We start from the raw sequence: 12,866 nt of genomic DNA, 5'->3' as shown, positions 1-12,866 counted from the left end.
CCCCCCCCCCCCCCCCCCAATTGGCCATTGCCATTGTTTTTATAAGAGGAGACCCTACTCCCAAACCTTTTTCTTGCAGCCAGGCATTCCCCGGCGGCAGCGGAGGCAGTGGCCCTGGGATGGAGGAGGGCAATGAGGCTTGGGGGGGGGGTCCCCTGGGAGATGATAGCATCCACTCAGCCATGCCTTGCTATTAATTACCCCCCCCCTCCCGCTTTATCTGGAGTGCATCCCTTTGGGGAGGCCCTTCCCAGACAAAGGCAGTGTGTGAATGAGAGCTGCAGTGCCAGCCTTTGCTGCCAAGCCTTGCACCCACACGCATCTGCTGCCCTGCTGCTGCGCCAGAAGGGACCCAGGCAGGGCCAGAAAGGCGCATCCTGGGCCTGGGTCTGCCTTTGGCCTCTGAGCACAGAACAAGAGGGTGGGAACCATGAAGCCCTATGAGGGAGCTGGACATGTTTAGCCTGGAGAAGAGGCGGTCAAGGTGGGGCATGATAGCCCTCTTAAAGTGTTTGAAGGGGTGTCATGTTGGGGATGGAGCAAGCTGTTCTAGGCTGCATCCATGCAAGTATAGCCTCTAGATCAAGGGAAGTAATAGTGCCACTGCATTCTGCTCTGGTCAGGCCTCGCCTGGAATAACACCGGGTCCAGTTCTGGGCAAACAAGTCAAGAAGGAGGTGGAGAAAGTGGAGCCCTGTGTCCAAAGGAGGGAGACCAAAATGGTGAAGGGCCTGGAAACCATGAAGCCCTCTGAGGAAGGACTCAGGGAACTGCTGGGGATGTTTAGCCTGGAGAAGAGGGGGTTAATGGTGGACATGATAGCCCTCTTTAGATATTTGAAGGGGTGTCATACTGAGCAGGGAGCAAGCTGGTTTTCTGCTGCTCCAGAGAACAGGAGACAATGGAGCACTGGATGCAAGCTCCAGGAAAAGAGATCCACCTCAACATTAGGAGGGACTTCCCGAGAGTAAGGGCTGTTCAACAGCGGAAGACATTCCCTCGGAGGGTGATAGAGTCTCCTTCCTTGGAGGTCTTTAAACAGAGGCTGGATGCCATCTGCCAATGGAGAGTTCCTGCATGGCAGAAGAAGGGGGTTGGACTGGATCAGGACCCTTGGAGGTATCTTCCAACTCTATGATGTTATGATTCTACTTGTGTGTGTGTGTGTGTGTGTGTGGCATTTTCACTGGCCATGTCGTTTTCTTTAACCACCTTGCTGCTGGCCTTGTGGGAGCTCCTTCCCATTCCTTGGCTTGCATTGGGGTGCGATGGGGCAAAGAGAGGAGCGAGGGAGGGAGGGAGGAGAGGGAAGAGGATGCCACTGGCTCAGGCCAGGGAGGCTTCTTGGCAAGTGGTGGAGTCCCTGCTGGGAAGGCATGGCAGGGCACCCCTGCTGCCCGGCCCTGGCTTGGATGTCCTTTTCATACACTTCATTGAGACTGAGCCTTGGGAAAGAGCCCTGAGATGGCTGCTGTGGAGCCCCTCTGTCCCAGTGGCACATTCTCCCCTGGGCATCCATGCACCATTTCAGACACAGCTCTATTCACCTCCCTGCAGCTGGTTCATTTGTTGTTGTTTGCGTTCAAGTCACTTCTGACTTATGGCGACCCTATTGCTAACCTGTCATAGGGGTCTCTTGGCAAGTTGCTGGGGGGGGGGGTTGCCATTGTGTTCTCCTGAGGCAGGCTGAGAGAATGTGACTTGCCCAAGATTACTCAGTGGGTTTTCATGGCTGAGCCAGGATTCGAACCCTGGTCTCCCAGTGTCCTAGTCCAACACTGAAACCATTACGCCACCACAAAACTTTGAAATGCTGTTTTGAGGCAGGTCCCCCGCCCAGAAAGGGCCCCAGGGCAGCTGGGAGCGATGCAGTGCCCCTTCAGGGCACCTTCAGGGCTCACTCAGCCCCCTCTTAGGCAAAAAGGCCTGGGCTGGGCGCCTGCCCTTCTGGGGGGGACCCTTCCAGTCCCTGGCCCCCAGTCTTCCTCCTGAGACGGAGTGGCAGAAGACAACGCCGCAAGGACAGCTAGGGAGGGCAAAGCAGGTTTGCAGAAAGGCATCATGAGACTGGTAGCTTTGGTGGGAAACCCAAGAGAAGACAAGGCCGGCCAGTCTCTGGGTGGCATTTCTAAAAATGTGTTTACGTTCCAAAAAGGGATTCCGAGGCTTAAGAGGCTCCTTCAGGACCAAACAACAGTATTCATTGCAGTCTGTCTAAAGAGGCGCCAGTGAGAAGATCCTGGGACAGGGCTGCAAAGCAGATGCAGAAGAGGGAATCCCAGCAGCTGATGGATGCCATGCAACCAGGGCACAGAAGGCACCTAGCAGGCTTCCGCAAGTCTTGCAAGGCAAAGGGCCCTTCTGCTTCCCACCCGGCAGCCCTGCAAAGGAATACAGAATGCAGTCAGATCATCTACGAAATCTCCTGCTGCCAAGCTCTTTCTTTCAGTCTCTATGATTCTAGTCCCAAAGGGGCTACATCCAGATAACAAACAGCACAGTCACCTTCCAGGTTCGAAACTTCCCTGATTCCTGATGGGAAAATGAAAGCCAGCATCCAGACTCAACATTCACCCACAACAGCTGAGGTTACTCTGGGCCTTGGGAGTTTAGCACAACTGTTTCCTGGGCCTCTCTGATGCGCAGAGAACAAATGGGAAAAGAAGAAGCTCCGTTCTTGGCCCTTTGCAGGCAACTCTGGGACCACAAGGCTGGGCACTTCAGGCTCCTGGGTGACTGTGAAAAAGGGATGAAATGAGGCAAGTGGATGGGCTCTTGCTCCCAGCAGGACCCCACAAACCAGAGCGTCACTGGGGTCCTGTCAGGAGCAACCTCTGCCTCCTTCCTCCGAGGACCCCCTCGACTTGCCCTCTTTAATCCCTTTTGGCTCTGCAGTGAGTCCTTAGGAGACGAAGGTCTTTCCCCCCAGAGTTCTGTATTTGGATGCCTGCCTCTCCTTGGAGCCATTTACAAACGGGGGGGGGTATCCCTGGCATCCCCCCACCCAGTTTTGTGTGTCCTTTTCCAATCATTTGCCTTCTAAGTGGTTGGTCACCATGGGAAAGGGAATCATGGCATCCCAGAGTTGGAAGAGAGCCCAAGGGCCAGGCTAGACATGGCAACTGGTACATGGATTTGTAATCAGTTGACTGGTCGAACCCAAAGGATGGTCAGCAATGGCTCCTTTTCATCTTGGAGAGAAGTGACCAGTGGGGTGTCCAGTGGGGCTCTGTTCTGGGCCCAGGGCTATTCAACATCTTTATCAATTACTTGGATAACAGAATTGGGGGCATACTTATCAAATCTACAGATGACACCAAATTAGGAGGAATAGCTAATAGTCCAGAGGACAGGATCAAGATTCAAAATGACCTTAAATACATTAGAAAGCTGAGTCAAAACTAACAAAATGAACTTCAACAGGGAGAAATGGAAAGTACTGCACTTAGGCAGAAAAAATGAAATGCACAGCTATAGGCTGATGGGGGAGACCTGGCTGAACGAGAGACTTATAGGTGGGAGTCCAAGTAGGCCACAAGTTGAACATGGGTCAACAGTCGATGCAGCAGCTAAAAAGGCCAATGTGATTTTAGGCTGTATTAGTCTCTAGATCAGGGGGAGTAATAGTGCCACTCTATTCTGCTCTGGTCAGGCCCCACCTGGAATATTGTGTCCAGTTCTGGGCCTCACAATTCAAAAAGGACGTTGAGAAACTGGAGTGTGATTCCATGATTCTATGGCTGTTTTCTCCAGGACCCCTGGACTGAGACAGGCCAGATCCAGCTATAGGACTCTGGGTCTGGGGAGACCCAGGGCTGAGCCCCCACTGGGCTTTGAAACTGCCTGAGTGATCTTGGGCCAGTCGCTGCCAACCTGGTCTACCTCACAGGGTTGTTGGGAGGATAAAGCAGGGAGGAGGAGAGCCATGCGTCTTCTGTGGTAACAAATGGAGGAGTCAACGGACAGTCATGTTCGCCCGATGTCCTCTCAGTCTCTTTGCAGGCTCCCAGGGCATCTTCACTGGCCTGCCCCCAGAGAACGGGCACACAGCCATTCCCATGATGGGGCTGGCAACAGAGACCCTCGCAGCCCCCCACTGCCACCGCCATGGACCCTGTTCTCCCAGCCAAAGCCAGCAGAAAGTCCAGGCCCAGCGGAAGCTCAGGATTGCCTGCGCCGTCTGCTTCCTCTTCATGATCGGAGAGGTCATAGGTCAGTGGGACCGGAGGGATGGCGGGAGTAGGGTTGCCATATCCCGCCTGGGGATGGGACTTTCCCGGTTTGGGGCGGGTCCACACGGTTCCGCCCCAGTTTGGCCCCGCCCCCGGGATTCCCCCCCCCCCCCCCCCGCCAGGCCCTGGATGCAGCTCCGCGATCGTGGAGTCCTCCGAGGCCTGGCTGGGGCTTGGGAGACGCTGTCTCCCAGGTCCCAGCGAGGCCTTGGACAAGGTTTAAAAATGTAGGACCTTTTTTTTTTGCTGGGGGGGGAGGGGAAAGGGTCCTACATTTTTAAACCTTGCCCTACATTTTCCCCGGTTTGGAGGTCCTCAGGGATGGCAACCCTAGGCAGGAGGCCTGTCTGGCTGCCCTTTGGGTCTTGCCCCAGCAGCCCTCGCACCTTCTCCTTTGCCCACACATCTCTTTGTTCACCTGAGAGTGCAAAGGAGCAAGTGTGAACAACAGGGCAAGGCATGGAGGAGGGTTGGAAGGAGGCAGAGGGGCAGTAAACCCAGGAGCTGGGGCCTCTGCACCCTGAGGGCTCAAGATTGCCATCCAAACCTGGAGCTTCGTGAACTGGGTGAGGATGGCAGAACGTTTTTAGCAGTGGAGGCAGTCGCTGCCATTGATGGACCTTGCTTCCAGTGGGGTATTGACCCACAGGACTCAGGAATGGGGGCCTGGGTTCCAGGCTCTTCCCAGAGGCATGAAAATCTAGGCCCTAAAAGGGCACTGATGCCCAATGCAATGCTTCTGGGGCTCTGCTCCCTGTCTTGGAAGCACCCATGGGCTCCCTGCCCCATTTCCCTCAACCCAAACCAGGCTTTTTGGTGCAACACACGTGTCCCAAGCTTTCAAGTGGAGCCAGAGAGCCTGGGCGCTAGTGAGGCACAGATGGAGTGGATGGGGGGGGGGGGGGGGAAGGGGGGGGGGGGGGGCAAGGGGGGGGGGGGGGGGGGGGGGGGGGCTGAAAGGCAGGAGTGGGAATCAAGGAGTCTGTGGGCATCTCTTGGCAAGCCCTCTCTGCCCCACATTTTCAATAAGAAAGAAGGGGGGGAAACATTTGGCTGTAACCAAACGCCACCACAAAACTTTTAAATGCTGTTTTGAGGTGGATCCCCTACCTAGAAAGGGTCCCATGGCAGCTGGGAGCGATGCAGTGCCACTGGAAGGCACTCTCCACAGCTTCAGGAGGGGAGGGAACTTTTAGGGCACCCACAGACCCACAACAGCCCCCTCCTCCATCCCTTTCAGGACTGCTAACCCACCCTGAGATTTCTCCCCTGGCCTCCCTCCATCCTGCTTTTCTCCCCAAAACCTGAGCTGGCACCTGGAGGCCTGGCAACCTGAGAACCAGGAGTTGCCTTTGGAAAGCCAGCCTTCATGGGCAGACCAGCCAGATGCTCCAGGGGACTCCTACGCCTCGTTGCTGCCAGTATCCCCTCTGTTTGCTTTGCAGGGGGCTACCTGGCCCACAGCCTGGCCATCATGACGGATGCGGCCCACCTGCTGACGGACATGGGCAGCATGGGGGTCAGCCTCTTCTCCCTCTGGGTTTCCACACGCCCGGCCACAAAGACCATGACCTTCGGCTGGCATCGCTCTGGTAGGCCCTACCCGCCCCACAGCCCTAGTGACCAAGGGCTCTTTCCTTGCCTTACCTGACCCCTTCCCACACACTGTGGCCCAGGGGGCTGCCCATCCTCTCTTTTGCTCCTTTGCCACTGGCCGGGTCATGGCTGCTGCCACCTTTGCCCAGAGCACAAACTGGTGGGCTGGAACTCTCAATCTCTCTCCCCCCCCCCAGCCTTTGCTTCTCCTGAAGGCACTTCTTTTATGGATAATGTATTTGGGCACTTTTCTAAGCCCCCCATTCAGCTCCTGTTTCCCCCTTGGCTGAACTCGTGTGAGGCTGATGCTTTCACTCACGGTGTGAGCGCAACTGCTGGGATGGACCCCTGACTCCAAAAGCCCTTCCCCAATCCACACCACAGCCAAGGGGTGCCCCCTCCCCGTCCCTGGCGCTGCTTCCCCATGCAGTAGGCAAAGCTGAAGGGGGCAGTATGGGCTCATTGGTCCAAAAGTTGCCCCACAGTCCTTGGCGGGACGCAGGAGCTGCAACTGAGTTTGTCCAGCCCCTGTGCCCATCCTCTGCCCACAGATGATTTTGGGAGCAACCAAGTGGGATCTGATGGGGTGGATTCTGTGGGGGGGGGGCAGGCAGGAGAGGTGCACAAAGTGCTCAGGCCAATTTGGTCACACCATGGGTTGATGGATTGCCCTCCTGGTGCTAGGAGGATGTCCAATGTCCACCACTCCTGCCTCCTGAGCAGGACAGAGGGCAGGAGGCTGCTGTGGGCATGTGGGCCAGATAGTCAGCGGGCACCTGACCAGCTACTTTTTCTCCCCACAGAGACTCTGGGGGCCTTGGCCTCTGTCCTCTCCATCTGGACGGTCACGGGGGTCCTAGTCTACCTGGCCTCGGCCCGCATCATCAGCAACGACTATGAGATTGAGGCCTCGGCCATGCTGGGCACTTCTGCTTGTGCCGTGGGAGTCAACATCATGTGAGGAAACGGGGAGCAGCCAACCCAGGGGGGCAGGGGGTGAAGGGACCTGGGGGTTTGTGGCCTCACAGCCTCTTTGGTGCCAGTGGGTGGGTGCCCCAGAGACATAGAGAGCTGGAAGTCTAAAGATGCTGATGCTGGGAACCCACAGCTGAAGTGCTTCTGGGGGTGTCCTTTGACTTCTGGTTTTCCACTCCCCATCACCTGTGAAGGGGAGAGTCCCAGACCTTCTCAGGAAGTCCAGGCGGAGATGCCAAGCATGCCTCCACTGGACATCTTGCGTCGCTGGGAAGCTCTGCCCTCTGAGGGCCACCAGAAATGGACACCCTTCTTGCTAGCACGCGGGGGTCCCACTGGGGGGGCTTCCCAGAGCCTTAGGCAGAGGGCTCTTGCCAGCGGGGACAAGGGCGCAGGTGGGGAGCCAGGGGAAAGGTACCCCCCACCTCCAGATGGGGCTTCCAGGGGGAAAACAGGCAGGGGTCTCTACAGGAGACAAGAGGCCACACCTGCTGAGACCTGCAACCCTGCCCATGTGCCCTGTGACCACGCCATCCAGACCCATGTCTCTTTGGGACCTTCTCCCAATTTACACCTAAGATTGAACTGGCCAGTCAAAATAAGCCAGAGCCAAGGTTTCTATGGCCCTGGCACCCCCAGATAACCTTTGGCTGGCCCCCAACCATGGTCCTGCATGCCTGCAGGGTGGCCTTCTTTGAGACCTGCCATCTCCCTCCCTGTCCAAGGACATGGCTTTTGCTCATTGGCACTGAATCTCCCCTGGCAGCATTGAAAAGGAAATAATGGGGGTCTGTTCCCCACCAAGGAATTTGGTGGGAAGGGAGTGGAAATGACCCCAGGTGTGTTTTAAAAAGAGGTTTCCTCAAACCTTAACCTGACCTCAAGCAGAAGGGGTTGTCTTTTCTGCAACGCTGCCACTGGCCACCCCAGGGCTAAAAAGGGTGCTGTGGGCCCTGCTGTGTGGGGTGCTGAGTGTGGGGGGCCGGGTGATCTGATTGCTTGAGGAGTGGGTCTGGGGGCCAGGGGTGGCGGGTGGCCCTGCAATGACCACTCTGTTGTTCCTCCGCAGCATGGCCTACCTTCTGCACCAGTCTGGCTCTGCCCACAGCCACGGACCGGGCCGGGAGGGCTATGAGCGGATTGGGGACAGCCCCTGTGAGCCCCCGTTGCCCACCCACAGCAACACCAGTGTCCGAGCAGCTTTCGTCCATGTGGTGGGGGACCTGCTCCAAAGCATTGGGGTCTTTGTGGCCGCCACCGTCATCTACTTCAAGGTAGGAAGGGAATGGGGGTCCTGTTGGGGGGGTCTTGGCTCTCCCTCCTTCCCTGCCCTCTCTCCTTGGCCCTTGGCTCTTGACCCTTGAGCGCTTGGCCCATGCCTCATTGCCCCTTCCTCCCTGCTCCAGCTCTTCAGAAAACCTTTTGGATTCTGAGCGTCCCCCAGGAGACTGGGGTCTCCCCACAGCCATTCCTGTAGGGCACCCTTGAAGAGACAAGGGTCCTGCCCCACTGGGACACAGGGGCTAAGAAAGAAGGGCACCTCTGCCCCATTTGTGTAGAAGAGTGTCTGGGTGGGATACCAGCCAGGGCAAAAGGAGTAGCCCCTCACTCATTCCCCAAACTGCCGATGACACCAGGGCCAGAAGTGAAGCTGCTGCTGCCCAGAGAAGTGCCAGGGCCAGTGGGCAAGGGGTCCAAGACCCCCAGCAGGCTCAGGGACCTTGGGCCTGGTGGCCTTCTTGTGGTTTGCCCAAGGGGGTCTGGGCCAGAATTTGTGGGGCAGAGGGGCGGAAGGATTCCCAGGGCCTCTCCTTCTCTTTGCAGCCTCAGTACAAGATCGCCGACCCAGTCAGCACCTTCTTGTTTTCCCTCTTTGTGCTGGGCTCCACCGTGACCATCCTCCGGGACGTCTTCCGTGTCCTCATGGAAGGTCAGTGAGTGAGAGAGTGGCCGCTTTGAGGGAGCCAGGACAGGGGCCACCGGGCGCTGCTTTCGGCTCTCTCGGAACTGGCCTCCCCACTGACCGGTCCGGAGGGAGAAAAATTTCCTGAGTCTGGCCAGGGGACCGTGTCAAGAAGGGAATGCCATTTTCCATTTTAAAAAACACCTCTATTTCCACTTACAGTTTTCTTTAGCATTTTTGCTTCCAGGCATCATGGAATCCTAGAGTTGGAAGGGGTCCCCAAAATCAACCTAGTCCAACCCCCTTCCATTGAGGAATCTACAGCAAAAGCACTCCCAAGAGATAGACACCAAACCTCTGTTTAAAGGCCTCCAAAGAAGGCTCTCCACCGCCCTCCAAAGCAGCCTTTTATTCCCACTGGACAGCTCTTACCATCAAGAAGTTCTTCCCAATGTTTGGGTGGAATCTCTTCTCTTGCCATTTCAACCCATTGGTTCAACCATTATACTATTTATTTCTCCCCTACCTAAAACCATAGACTCCTAGAGTTGGAAGAGACCCCAAGAAGGGCCCTGATCCAGTCCAACCCCTTTCTGCCATGCAGAAATTCACTATCAAAGTTCCCCTGTAAGATGGCCATCCAGCCTCTGTTTAAAGGCCTGTGGATCAAGCCAGGAACAATCACAAGTACAGTAACAGAACACATATAAGACCATCTGTATAAAGCCTATAAAGCAAATACAAGCAATATAAAATCCATAAAAATACTTAAAAATCAAAATGTAAAAATAACCTGAACTATTGGCTGAACGGTCGTTTTTGGGTGGGTTTGGGGGGCTATGTGTCCATGTTGACCCTTTGCCAGCATCTGTGGCTGGCACCTTCAGAGAACTATTTAAATGTTTTCATCGTCTGCCTTACAATTATGTAAATAATCTGTGGCCATTATGTTTGTTTCTTAATGTTCGGCTCCAAACCTGCCATTGCCCTTTGTTCCTTGGCTTTTCCAAGAGGCTTTTCTGCTGGGCGCATGGGGTCACATCTGCATGACTTCAGTGGTTGATGTCCCTTCCTCTACATTTCACTCCTCTTTCCTCCCAGCATAATCCTGTTTGGCATATATGTTCAGCATACAAGTTAAACAAATAGGATGATAAAATGCAGCGTTGCCTGACCCCCGGTTCTCTCTCCAGTGTGGATGCGGCCTTTGCATCCAAGGGAAGGGGTTAAGGCCAGGCTCCGCGGTCGCTCCCACGTTCTCCTATTTTCCAGGAGCCCCTCGAGGCGTGGAGTTCCGGGCCGTGAAAGAGATGCTGCTGTCCGTCAAGGGGGTGAAGGGCGCCCATGACCTGCACCTTTGGGCCCTGACCCTCAGCCATCACGTTGTGGCCGTTCACGTGGCAATTGGTGAGCCAAACCCACTGCAGGCCTTGCTGCAAATGGGGGCAGAGAGGGGGGAAGGAACAAGAGGAGGGGGCGTGGGCTGCCCCTCCTGGCAGAAGGGGTCAGATTTGGGGGTGATGCTCCCCGCTGAGACTCTCAAGCTCCTGCCCATTCAGATGCCAACACGGCTGGGAGCCAGAGCCTGTGACAAGGTTGTTGTCTTGTTTTTCAATGTGGAGAATACACTCTTACCTCCATATTTGCGGCTTTGATTATTCATGGATTTGATTAATATGTCCTCTCTAGGAATCGCTAGGTCCTCCAGTGCAACTCTATGCTCAACTTTAACTAAAAGTTACACTAAAAGACCCAGAGATTCCTAGAGAGAACACTCTACTAGGCATTTGTAGCTCCTCCAGTACAACTCTATGGTCAGTGTCTGTTTGGCGTTGACCACAGAGTTCCACTGGAGGACCTAGAGATTCCTAGAGAGGTGCCCTCTCAACTAAAAAGATGGTGTTTTTGTTATTTGCGATTTTCCCTATTCACAAGGGGGGGGCGGTTGTGCCCCTAACCCAGTGAATGCGGAGGGACAAGTGTATTCCAAAAACTCCACCTGACGTGATGAAGTCCTTCTTTCAATGGGCCTTCAGTTGGTCCCTCCAGTTTGTGTTGACTCTGGCTGGCAGCCTCCACTCTCAGGGCTTCCAGGCAGAATCCCCAAAGGTTCGGGGCTCAAAGTTGGCTTCCTCTGGGCAATAGTCCCTCCGGACAGCATTCCTTCCTCTTCCCCTTCTCTTCCCCACAATTGACCTCATCTCTGTGTGTGTGTTGGGGGGGTGGTGGAATTGGGCAGCAGTGGCCCCAGCTGCTTCCCAGGCTCACCCCCATTTCCCCCGCTTCTTGCCCTCAGAGTCAGGTGCCGACATGGAGACTGTGCGGCAGGAAGCCACGGCTCTGCTCCAGAGCAAGTTTGGCTTCGTCTCCTGCACCATCCAGGTGGAGCGTTACCTGGAAGACATGACCTCATGCCACCAATGCCAGGACCCACGGGACTGAAGGCCCCGCCACGACCCATGGCGCCTGCCACTGCCACTCCTGAAGCTGCCACCTCCCGCCTGAGGCCTCTGCACATGTTCAGCCAGAGCAGGCACAGAGGAAGGTGGAGCGCCAGGGAGGCCTCCACGAAAGGGTGGCAAAGGGTGCCACTGCCCTGGGCCCAGCCATGCTCCCTCCTCACATCTTCGTGTCACATTCCAGCCAGGCAGGGGCTATGGCTCTTTGATCATTTTTGCCTAAGTGTCTTTGGTGTGCCAACAGGGGACCTGGCCTTGGCAGTGCCAACGGCCTCCAGCTGGCAGGGGAGACTCGGTCAGTCTTGCCCGCTCAAGCTGGGTGCAACTGGTGCTCGGCCAGGCCTTCTGTTTTGGCCACATATCTGTTTTTGCATGCGTGTGTTTGTGTCATGCTAAGAGCAAAAACTTGCCACCATGGATGTATTGTCTGGAAAGTGTGCCCAGAGGAGCGTTGCTGTTCTTCCCCCAACAATGGGAGGTGGATGGGGGGTGTTGCCTGTTTTGCTGTGAGCAACCCCTGTGCCAGGAGAGCGAGGAGAACCCCTGGCCAGAGTTTGGGTGGGCTAGGGGCAAGGCCAGTTCCTTGTCCTGCTGGGCTTGGTTTTTGCCCTTCTCTGCTCCCACAGCACGCATTGGCCAGCTCCACATTCTATCCCTCTGCCCTCAGGATACTGCCCCAGCTCTTCATGGGATGCCAGAAGCATGGAAATAAAGCAACAGCAACAGTCAGTCCACAGGAGGTCCAGACCAAAGGCAACAGCTGGGTAGAGGCAGGAGCCAATTTGTCCTTCTGGCTGCCCCTGGAGAACGGGCGGGGCGAGGGTGGGGGCAACTCCATGCTATAGGCACCCCAAGACCTGCCCTCTCCCATGAGGATAGTGGACATGCGGCTGACGGAGGGCTCAGAAGAAAAACTGCATATGGGAGGCCAATAGTCCGGTCCAGGTCCAGACTTGCCTATCATCAGCCTGCTGCTGGTGGGGAAGATCTGTGGGAAGCAGCAGCCCCCAGCCTTAAGCAATGGAGATGGTGGGGAGGGCTGTTGTTGCTGGCGTAGGGCTACCATCCACATCATGCATTGAGGAGCCACAAGCCAAACCCTCCCGGTGCACACGTGTTGTGTCTGTTGTCTTGTGGAGTACAAGCGTATCTGTCTGTCTGTCTTTCTTTCCTGTGCCATGTGTACCAGTGAATCCAATAAAATAACGTGCCTGAACACAACCAACCAGTGACTAGGGCATGGAAAGACCTCTGGGGGAAGTGGGGGAGGAAGCGGTTTCCCTACAACTGCCCAGCCATATGCAGCTCCCTTGCTGGAGGTGCAAGGAGTGAGCTGATGGGTGGCTGTGAGGCTGCCCACCTCCACTGTCTCTGGGGAACACAGGGGACCCCATACACAATAGCAAACAATCCCCCAAAGAGGAATTAGCAATAGCAAGTACATTTCTGTATCACTTACCGATGTACTAAGCAGTTCACAAAGTGTCAGCTCATTGCCCTCAACAAGCTGGGTATTCAGTTTAGCAACCTATGGAAGGATGCCAGGCTGAGTCAACCCTGGATCCCTGCCTGTGATGAAACTCACAACCTTGTGGCTGTGAATGGCTGCAGGACCACTGAGCCATCGGGGCACCCTTCTTACCTCCCTCCTGCTCTCTGCAAAAGGGGCCAGCCAAGCTCCTTGCAGCCCCAGAAAGTCAG

At 55.7% G+C, this 12,866-nt stretch overlaps 3 protein-coding genes across 5 annotated transcripts in view; 1 reads left to right on the top strand and 2 right to left on the bottom strand.

Annotated features, from left to right (window-relative positions):
• TRIM54 (tripartite motif containing 54) overlaps positions 1-12,866 on the bottom strand; it is a 192,486-nt gene that overhangs the window by 53,652 nt on the left and 125,968 nt on the right. The window lies entirely within an intron of this gene.
• Positions 1-12,866, bottom strand: part of LOC121919936 (uridine-cytidine kinase-like 1) — a 161,133-nt gene that overhangs the window by 30,270 nt on the left and 117,997 nt on the right. The window lies entirely within an intron of this gene.
• Positions 1,092-12,375, top strand: SLC30A3 (solute carrier family 30 member 3). Of its 2 annotated transcripts, XM_042447036.1 has the most exons (8): positions 1,092-1,119; positions 3,992-4,212; positions 5,678-5,824; positions 6,632-6,785; positions 7,873-8,077; positions 8,628-8,733; positions 9,979-10,113; positions 11,003-12,375. In XM_042447036.1, the coding sequence occupies exons 2-8, from the start codon at positions 4,059-4,061 to the stop codon at positions 11,146-11,148; spliced, it is 1,047 nt and encodes a 348-aa protein (XP_042302970.1). In that variant the 5' UTR covers positions 1,092-1,119; positions 3,992-4,058; the 3' UTR covers positions 11,149-12,375. The 2 variants fall into 2 exon arrangements, with proteins under 2 accessions (XP_042302970.1, XP_042302962.1); XM_042447028.1 differs by lacking the exon at positions 1,092-1,119 and having other exon boundaries at positions 3,668-4,212.

Source organism: Sceloporus undulatus, chromosome 1 (genome assembly GCF_019175285.1).
Source record: "Sceloporus undulatus isolate JIND9_A2432 ecotype Alabama chromosome 1, SceUnd_v1.1, whole genome shotgun sequence".
NCBI classification, from domain to species: Eukaryota; Metazoa; Chordata; class Lepidosauria; order Squamata; family Phrynosomatidae; genus Sceloporus; species Sceloporus undulatus.
The sequence above is the reverse complement of the archived record's forward strand: the minus strand, read 5'-3'. Positions and strand labels throughout refer to the sequence as shown.

Excerpts from the sequence above, each read along its gene's own strand:
- SLC30A3 (XM_042447028.1), top strand. The coding sequence starts at position 3,969 with ATGTTCGCCCGATGTCCTCTCAGTCTCTTTGCAGGCTCCCAGGGCATC. Across the intron at positions 8,078-8,627 it reads CCACCGTCATCTACTTCAAG|CCTCAGTACAAGATCGCCGA; the intron begins GTAGGAAGGGAA and ends TTCTCTTTGCAG. Across the intron at positions 10,114-11,002 it reads GGCCGTTCACGTGGCAATTG|AGTCAGGTGCCGACATGGAG; the intron begins GTGAGCCAAACC and ends TCTTGCCCTCAG.